Source organism: Brachyhypopomus gauderio, chromosome 18, assembly GCF_052324685.1.
Source record: "Brachyhypopomus gauderio isolate BG-103 chromosome 18, BGAUD_0.2, whole genome shotgun sequence".
Taxonomy (NCBI): Eukaryota; Metazoa; Chordata; class Actinopteri; order Gymnotiformes; family Hypopomidae; genus Brachyhypopomus; species Brachyhypopomus gauderio.
Genome location: NC_135228.1, coordinates 10205704 through 10215949, shown reverse-complemented (window position 1 = coordinate 10215949; position 10246 = coordinate 10205704). Strand labels below are relative to the sequence as shown.

Below are 10246 nucleotides of genomic sequence, written 5' to 3'. Positions count from 1 at the left end.
AATGCTAAGAAGAAAAATGTTTCGCATCAACAAACGCTGCTGGAAAACATTCAAAAGCGCGAGAAACTCCCTCCGGAAAGCAACAAAGCAAAGCTGATAATGGAGAAAATTGTTGAATTTGTTGTGCTTGATGACCAGCCTCTTTCTGTTGTGGAAAATGTTGGTTTTCAACGCTTAATGGAACATTTGGAGCCACGCTACGTGCTGCCAAACCGGCAATTCATCTCGGTGCGAGCAGTCCCAGATAAGTACAAGCAAGTATGCAAGTTTATCTCTGAATGCTTGCAGAGCGTTCCCAGTTTAAGTTTAACAACTGATATCTGGAGCTCAGACGTGTGTCCATTGTCATTGCTAAGCCTGACAGCACAGTGGATAGACTCGAGTTTTACTTTACAAAAAGCAGTGTTGCACGCTAAACAGTTTCATGGTTCACACACGGGAGAGTCCATCGCTACAGCTTTGGAGGAAATGCTCAATGTATGGAAGATTCCGAAGAGCAAAGTCCATGTTATTTTACGAGACAATGCTAGCAATATGATAAAGGCAATGGACCGGCTCGGACTCGCAAGTTTAGGATGCTTCGCGCATACCTTGCAACTTGTGGTGAATGAGGGACTACTAGCGCAACGTAATGTAAGCGATGCCCTGGCAATTGGCAGAAAAATAGTGGGGCACTTCAAGCACTCACCACAGGCATATTCACGTTTGGAGGACATTCAAATGGAGCTGAATATGCCTCTGAAGCGTCTGATGCAAGATGTGCGAACAAGATGGAATAGCACATACCACATGATCAAGTCCCTCACTGAACAGAAACGAGTTTTGTGTGCATATTCCGCAGAGTATGAACTGCCAGCCACACTCAGTACACAGCAGTGGGGTTTACTGGAAAAGGTCATGACAACTCTCGCCCCCTTTGAGGAGTTAACACGGGAGGTAAGCTCCTCATCCTCATCTGCATCTGATGTCATCCCGATTGTGTGTGTCCTCAAGCGATTTCTCTCGCGAGAAAACGAGGACGATGAAGGAATAAAGAAGATGAAAAGCATCCTTCTTGAGGCAGTTAACAGACGCTTTAGAGATGTAGAATCTGAGCCACTTTACACATTTGCAACGCTGCTAGATCCACGATATAAAGACAGGTATGTGAGTCTTCGCTGATGTTATTTTATCAGATCAATGTGTGTGTGTGTGTGTGTGTGTGAGAGAGAGAGAGAGAGAGAGACAGAAAGAGAGAGAGGAGTGTGTGTGATAGAAAATGTTGAGGATATTTACTTAAGTTTTTTAGTACATAGTTGAGGATGATACTGATCACTTTATATTATAGCTTGGTTATTTTTATAATTCCAGATGCTTCACAAATATTGAAGCCTCAAAACAAGCAAAAGCTCTTTTGATGGTAGAGGTGATGAAGACAGAGGAAGTGCTGAGGAAAACCACAGCAGATTCCTCAGAGCCAGCAGAGGGGGCATCATGCTCAGCAGCCTTGGAACCAGCAAAGAAGACACCACGGATGGACTCTGCGAGCCACAGCAGACTTGAAAGCATTTTTGATGAAATGCTGAAGGAGAACACTGTAGAATCTGTTTCTCAGTTAGCCACCACAAGTGCACGCTTTGAGATACAAACCTACCTCAGCGAGCCAACTATTCAGCGCTCGGACAATTCACTGCTATACTGGCATGTCAACCAACCTAGATTACCCACTCTGGCTTCTACAGCAGCTAAATTTCTATGTGCACCTACAACAAGTGTGGAGAGTGAGAGACTCTTCAGTACAGCTGCCATCATTATTGATGAGAGGAGAAGCAGGCTGACAGCTGAGAAGGCCGAAATGCTGATCTTTCTAAAGAAGAACCTGCCTCTCATGTTAAAGTGAATAAGCTCTTGCAAAATGGTTTTCAAAAGTGACTGTTGTTCAATGTTGGGCAGCTACTCATTGTAGGGTAGACCTATATCCACATACTTTAGTTCATATTGTGCGTGTTTATTTATTTTTATACTGGAAATGTTTTTATCCAAGTGTTTTGTACAGAGATTTCACAGAGTTTAACCTAGGGTTATATTTGACAGCCATCTTAGTGGTTGAGTGCCACAAGAAGCCATGTTTACAGTACTTTCATTACTACATTTTTACAGTGGAAATTTTCCACTGTAGTTATCTATGTTGAGCTTCAAGTATAAAAGGGTCAATGCTACATCTTGATATTTTATTTAAATATTTACATCTTATATTTTTATTTAAATATGAACAGTATTTTATGGTGAAATTGCACTTTTTTTCAGAGCCAAAGAGCCTTTGAAATGCATAAAATTGCATTTTGAATTTTATTTTGAATATTACTTTAAATCTTCAGATTTAAACGTTTGCTTAAAGTTTTAAAATTTCAGAAAAAATGTCTGGATAGTTCTGAACAGCTAAATGGTGTGAAACTGTCAATGTTTAAATAAAAAAAAATCAGTATTTACAAACTGAACAATTTTTTGGGTGCAATGTGTTTCTTGCACATTAGTATGTAACTTTACAATTCTTTTGTTGACTATTGACTTATATAAAATGCATCCAGGCATTTAAAAACAATTTATTAAAAAAATATCGAATTGGTATCGGTATCGGCAGATATCGAATGTAAAATATCGGTATCGGTATCGGACCTAAAAAACTGGTATCGTCACATCTCTAGTTAAAACATTTCATAAGTGTAAATATTCAACTCGCAAGCTTAAATATTTAACTCGCAAGCGTAAGTGTGAAAGTTGCGAGCACAGAAAGCCAAATTTTGTGCACGTATGTGTTAGTGCGTGCACTCAAACTGTCTTTTTTCATGCTTGAGTTTTTTTTCTTCTTCATTTTAGTATGGTGCTTGCTCTTTTTTTGCGCGAGTTTTGGCACTTTGGGGGCAGAGTCATGGGCGGTTTTGGAACTTTAGGGTCAGGCTCATGGGAGTTTCTTTCAGTGAATGCTATTGGCTCCTGGTTTTGTGACAGTCTTTTCAGAATATGGTGGAATACGATGACTGTAGACAGACGAGTTAGCTACCTATCCAGGTTAAAAGTAAAATCTGGGTTGATCTAACTTATAAATATAATTTAAACAGACATTTAAAGAGACCCATGTGTCCATGTGTTTACAACAAGAACTTACTTGTGTATTTCTCGTGAATGGCTGCATGTAGCAACGTCAAGTGTCTCATCCATGGTGGACAGCCTTGCCTGCTGCCTTCAGACCCTGTCCATGAGCTTGGAAGTCAGCCACTTGGCTCCTAAGCGAAAAGGAAAAATGTCACATCGCTGCTCTTGAGACTTATGATGGGGATGCCAAGGGCTGTGAGAAGTTTTTCATACAATGCAAACTCTGGGTTGGGTTCCAGTTCAGCCATTCAAACTGAATCAAAGTGACCTTTGAGGAGAGCACACTCCTGCGGAGCTGTGCTTGTGTCAGGTTCTTCTCCACTGCTGACAAACTACCCTGAGTTTGTGAAAGGCTGATGCAGCTGGGTGGTGCTGGAGTCCAAGGATGGCACGAGCCATCTAAGAAATGAATTGATGAATTATTGTCCGGCTAAATCAATGTGCCATATACCAACTATAGTTGGGTGCCATATACCAACTACAGAACATTTTGCTTTAATTTTGATTTACATTCATCATTTTTGTTATTGTCACGTGGTTCCTGCCTCCCCCCTGTCAGTCATGTCTTTTGTTTTGTTCTCTGTGTGTTTCCGCGACACGGAAGGGGTCACCGCAGCCAGTGACCACGGCGCCTCCAGACTCGCAGCCAGTGGCCCAGGAGAGGCCTGCGCCAGTGTCGGAGGCCCAGGAGAGGCCTGCACCCATGCCGGAGGCTCGGAAGGGGTCACCGTCCCCTGTTCCTGCGACCCAGAAGGGGTCACCGCCTCCTGTTCCTGAGGCCCGCTTGGGGCCTGCTGTCATTCCCAGGGCCCCACTGGGGCCTGCCTGGGGCCTACTTCTGTTTCTTGTGCCCTCACAGGGCTCACAGTGACTGTTCCGCCCGCCTGTGGGCCCGATGTTGACATTGTTTTTGCTTCCCCAAGTGTTTGTTCCCCGTCTGTGCCTGTATCCCCATTTTTGCCCTGTTCTGTGCACGGTTTTGTTCTGTTCCCTGTCTCTGTGCGTGATACCATCGTTGTTCATGTGCCCATGCCCATTTCTGTCTCTGGTGTTGTTGTTTCTGTCCCTGTACCCATGTCTGTTCCTAGAGTTGTCACCCATTTTGTTCCTGTCCATGTGTCTGTGGTCTTGCGTATATTTACCTCTGTCTCTGCCTCGTTCCCTGTTCCCTGTTCTGATCCTGCTTCCCCGGTGGCTGTTGCTCGTCCTATCCCTGTCCAGTCTCCTGAGGTCCCATTTGCCTGTCCCCCTCAGGCTGTTTCCGCTCCTGTGTTTGTGTCCCCTGGCCCTTTGTCTTCTGTGCCTTCTGTTTTTGCCCCTAGGTCCTCTGTGTCTGGTGTGTCCTCCTCAGTGCCTTTGCCCCGGTTCCCTGCGTGTCTTTCATCTCCTGCTCTTGGTTTGGTTCCTACTGTCTGTGCTTGATGTTGGGTTTTTTTTTTTTTTGGGCTCGGTTGCGCGCTTCAGAGCGGCGCACCTTGGAGGGGGGTTATGTCACGTGGTTCCCGCCTCCCCCTGTCAGTCATGTCTTTTGTTTTGTTCTCTGTGTGTTTGAGTGTCTTTTGTTTTGAAATTCCTAGTTGTTTCTGTTGTCACACCCCTGCCTTGTTCTCCACCCCTCGTTATTGCTTTCAGGTGTGTCTTGTTGGGTTCCTTGTTTAGTTAGTGTATTTAAGTTCTGTGTTTGGTCTCTAGTGCTGTGGGTTATTGTATGTTGTGAGTTGTATGTTGTAAGTAGTAAGTTCTGGTTTTGTTGTTGATGTTTGCATTCTTGCTCTTTCTATGTATTTTATGTTAGCCTTTCATGTCACCTCAGTTCTTTGTGTTGAGTTCTGTCGTTTTTGTCAGTTATTTTATTAAAACTCCTCAAATCTGCAATTGCGTCCCACCTGCTCAGCCCGTTAATCGCACAACACGTATGCCTACAACGAGCACATTATTGTAGTTTATTCTTTAGTGCGATGAAGTAAGCATAAAATGCGAATGAAACATAAAACTGGCTAGTCTATGTCTGGTGTGCTTTAAGAAAATCGCACAGCACGTACGCCTACTACAAATACAACGCGAGGATTTATTTCACTTAGAATGTTTAGCGAGATTCAAACCAAAGGATTCATTCCTATTCAGCATATGAATAATTATCTTCGCACTATAAAGAAATATAGATTGTAACGTTTGAATTGCTTCTTGAAGCTGTGATATACAGATGAACTGGCCGGGCTGATTTTCCTTGGAAAGGAGAGCGGGGGTCGGCGCTTCAAACCCCTTAGCAAGACAAAGGGCACTAATCTCTTCACAGCAGGGAAGTGGGCTACTCGGCGGATGATTTTCCTCGCAACTTTTTTCGTAGCGTTGGCCTTCCCAGTGTTAATATAGTTAATTAGTTTCAAGATTAAAAAAAATAAAAATCTATGTTGAAATTAATAACATAGAATAAATGGGTTCAGGGTTGGGCCAGGCCTGGGTTCGATTCTTGGTCTCGTCCGCTCTGTGGAGTTTGTATGTTCTCCCTGTGCTTGCGTGGGTTTTCTCTAGGTACTCCGGTTTCTTGCCACCGGTTTCTTGCCACACAAGTGTGTGTGTGTGTTTGTGTGTCTGTTGGCCATGTGGCAGACTGGCGACCTGCCCATGGTGTATCCTGCCCTTGCCCAATGATGCTGGGATTGGCATTGCGCCCCTAGTTTTGGCACGGAAATGACTCCATACTATCTCCCTATTGCGCTTGTCCTACAATAAATCCTCCCGCATTTGCATCAAACTATATTCATCTCCTTTGACTAATGCGGAGTAAAAACGTTACAGAATGACCAGCCTTTATTTAAATGATGCAGTGGAGAGAACTTTCAAAATGTATAAATTTTTAATATCAGTGTTTTAAAACATACAAATTGATTACATGATGATGAAATGATGTATACTTCTTATACTATTTACTATTAAAAGTACATGGTGTGTTGTACCACAAGGTGAGAACAATTACATTAAACAATAACTTTTCATTTTTTCATGAAAATCTGATTAGAAATATGATCAATAATAGTTTCATCAAGATTTATACTTCATTGTTCATTATTATATATGGGTTCATGTTGCATTATTATACTTTTAGGTCTGATCAGGCCACACACATTTTCCTACATTTATATAATAAAAATAATACTGCATCTCATTTTGTGAAAAGAAAAAAAGATAAAAACAATATTAAAGATAAGCCAAATGTATCCAAATGTATTTCTGACATGGAATAGAATGTCTAATTTGAAATTATTCAAGATATCACAAATGATCTCCAGTATCTATGTATCATGTTCTCCTAAATAATCATGTGATGATATTTCTTTTAATGATATAATGGCAATGACAAACTAATGGCAAAAAAATAAAAATACTTGTGAACACAATTACCTTAAAGCATTAAAAAAATAAAATGTCTGCTGAAATGCATCATCTTGCTGTCCTGGACATGTCAATGATGTTTCCTGGGGTTATAAAGTGTTTTGCGTATTAAAACAGACACTACCCCCGAGCTGTGGTTCATTAAGCACATCAAGTCTAAACTGTCAACAATTTGAAAACCAGTTTAACAAAGTTGCTGTCACATACATATAAATATAATCATTCTGACATTAGTTTTCTTTTCTGCAGTATGTGCTTAAAACTGTGCCTGATTTCTTTTGATTGAAGTCCATATATGATAGGGTTGAGACTCGTGGGAATAACAAAGAACAAGACACCAGCCAGTTTTTCAAGTTCCAAATAATATGGGAATCGATGGAGAATAATTGCACTTAATCCAGATCCAAGAAGAATAATGTAAACAATCAGATGTGTGCTGCATGTTTTCACAGCCTTGCTCTTCATTGCACTGTTGCTTTTTAAGCAGACAACTGCAATCTTTATGTAAGCAAAACTGATGCATGATATGGAGATGACCCAGAACAGAGAAGAGCATATTAACCCCAAGACCTGATTAACAAATAGATTTTCACAAGAAAGTTTAAACAGAGAAGGATTATCACAGAATGGGTTTGAAATTGTTGAACTACAGTGTGACAGCTTTATAGTGAGGGCCAATATAATCCCAATTGGGACAATTGGTAATGTCCATGCTAATGCAGACAGCTTAACAACCATTTTGCTTGTCATTATTGTGTTGTATCGTAGAGGGTTGCATATTGCCACATACCTGTCAAAAGCCATGATCATTAAAATAGTGTGTGCAGTTGCACTAAGTGTGTGAACCCCATAAGCCTGAATTACACATGCAGCATAACTGATATATCTCTCAGATTCATCTTTAAAGATGTCTTTGAGCAAACCAGGCACTACTGCACTAGCACTAATTAGATCACTGAGGGGGAGGTTAAGAAATAGAAGGTTCATTGGTTTGTGCAGAACCTTCTCCATTGATATCAGAACAATAAGTCCAAGATTGGATAACATAATAAAAAGATAGACAAGAAAAAGAAGAATAAACACTGGATAGGCAGACTGATGTGTGACTCTCAATCCTTCAATTCTAAGAACTTGGTTTCTGTATGTTCCATTTTCCATCACCTCTCTTGCAGTGCTGTGGAAGGATGTAAAATACATTAATAGTCTAAATCAGTTTGTTTTTGAGAACATGATGTAAACGATTAATAGAGATGTACACTATTAATACACAGCCTGAAACACTAATAATCTATCCACAAGGACAATTAAAATACATACAAAGTAATATACATTTATACAAAAAATTGTTTTAACAGTTCTATTGCTATGTTTAATATAGATTACAAATCTACTATTTTAATATTGTGAGAATATGTTTAAAAGTCTAAAATGACATATATCTTGCCATAATAGATTACATTTTTCTACAACAAATTTTCTAAACATAATATTTATTTTCATTATACTAAAAAAATATACTATTTATTACACACCAGTGAAACAAAGTGCAGATTCTGTAGTTCATTCAAGAGAATGAGTGCCAGATTTGTTGTGCTGTGCTGTGATGGTCTGACATGACCACACATGGGTACAAAAGCAATGGCAATTTATTAACAGAGTCCCTTACAGCTGATATGTCCTTAGGGAGTTAATAAAAACAAGTCTATTAGTGGAAGGTAGGTACATGTGGAGAAATGATACACATGCAAAGTCTTGTCTATGAAAAAGATTGAACTGAATAATTACTTATAATAATAATACTTATTATTAATGAACTGAATATATATAAACTTTTATGAACTGGATATATATTACTTATTTATTTGTAATTAACAGTATACATTTAAATAAAGAATTCAATATTGAGCTAACAAGCAAAACTTCACCCCGAAATTATACTTTTGGTATATCAGTTAGTCAGTATCAGTTAGTCAGTATTCTTCTGTATTCTTGAGTATTTTATGCAATGGAAACTAAAATGGATTAAAGGTAATGAGACCAGAGGCCAGACAAAAGTTCTAAAAAGAGTGATGTTTATGAAGTGCAAATCCATAAATGTTTACACTAGAAATAAACAATTAGGAAATAGAGCTTACAGTTTCTTCCATATTAAGCTTACCTTCAAATTGCTGGCACAAAATGCATAATATAATGAGATATACATTTCTTGGGGCCAATTACATATAGTGATAATTCTCCCTTCTGTTCCAGTTAGAATTTAGAGTATTGTTTGGGCATTTCTCTCTCTTGCCTACTCTCTTTCTTAAGGAGCTTCACATTCTTTGGTCCAAACTATTAAGACACTATCTTCTGTAAGATGTGTGCATGGCATGTTTCCTGCTGTTTGTCCACTCAATTACTACGCCAAGTTAGAAAATGGTTGTATGGTTACAGACAGTAATGGCTACAAGTTACTTGCCCAAGGCCCACCTGGGACCTGTTCCTGCACCACATGCCCTGCAGGGGTTTACAGAGACTGCGCTGCCCACTTGTGGGCCTACTACTTACTATGATTTGGTTCCCTCTAGTGCCTGTTCCTCATCTGCACCTGGGTCCCCTTTGTTGCCCTGTTCAGTTCCTGGTTTTTTGTTGTTTCCTGTTCCTGTCACTGTCCATGTCCACATACCCGTCCATGTGTCTGTAGCTGTTTTTTCTGTTCCGGTCCCTGTGTCTGTCTCCAGAGTCATGACCCATTTTGTCCCTGTCCATGTGTCTGTTGTCCTACGTATACTCACCTCTGTCGTCACATCATCTTCGGTTCCCAGTCTATAGCGCCCAGTCAGGTCCAGTCCTGTCCCTTTCCCATGTTCTCACCTTTCGTTGTTTGCGTGTTAGTACAAACACACATTTCTTAATGTACATACTTACATAGTGTCAGCTGTTACCCATGAACATATTAACATGTATACACCTCCTAGTTCTTCACATCATACACGCTTTACGTTACATGGACACAAGGGACCATCACCCTCCCTGCATCACATCGCCTCACCTTTGTCCAATGTCCCCTTCTGTAACCGGACTCAAAAGGTGAGTATACTAAACCATGTCATCAACATGAATACTTCTATATTTGTATCTTTAATGGTGATGAGCTACCTTGCTCCATCACACTCTGACAGAAATCAAAGTACTACTATACCTACTATACAGGCAACATTGTGAAATGGTTTTCTCACCTTTTTAGCTAACTACCTCCTGCCTATATTTGTTCTTCTTGGTCTCGGCACTGCATTTGACATAGCAGCACATTTTGCCTGAGAAATCGGGTTGGCCTAAGTGATTTGTTTTTAATCATATCTAACCAATTGTGAGGACTATGTCAGACTTGGTGAAAGTACACCATCCACTATCCTGTAGTGTCCTCCAGGGCTCAATTTTACAGCCAGCACTCTTTATTCTCTAGATGCTTTCATCATCCACAATCATCAATAAATATAATATCTTATTTCACTATTATGCATGAAACACAAAATTGTATATGTCCCTAGTCACTGACCTACAGGGTTCCAATCAGCTAACCAGGAGTACCTGGAGAAAACCCACACAGGCAGACATCAGCCCAGCCCAGACTGAGAATCAATCCCAGACCGCCTTGCTGTGAGGCAACAGTGCTAACCACCACCAGTGCTAACCACCACACAGGCAGTCATGGCCTGGTGGTAGGGAATTGGTCTTGTAA

General features: G+C 40.4%; 2 protein-coding genes across 2 annotated transcripts; one reads left to right on the top strand and one right to left on the bottom strand.

Annotated features, from left to right (window-relative positions):
• Positions 1–205: 205 nt before the first annotated feature.
• LOC143481815 (zinc finger BED domain-containing protein 4-like) lies at positions 206–2428 on the top strand. The gene is made up of 2 exons (XM_076979959.1): positions 206–1142; positions 1351–2428. The coding sequence occupies exons 1-2, from the start codon at positions 469–471 to the stop codon at positions 1877–1879; spliced, it is 1203 nt and encodes a 400-aa protein (XP_076836074.1). The 5' UTR covers positions 206–468; the 3' UTR covers positions 1880–2428.
• Positions 2429–6645: 4217 nt separating this feature from the next.
• LOC143481921 (olfactory receptor 4E1-like) lies at positions 6646–7683 on the bottom strand. Its single transcript, XM_076980112.1, has one exon. The coding sequence runs from the start codon at positions 7681–7683 to the stop codon at positions 6745–6747; it is 939 nt and encodes a 312-aa protein (XP_076836227.1). The 3' UTR covers positions 6646–6744.
• Between the last annotated feature and the right edge of the window lie 2563 nt (positions 7684–10246).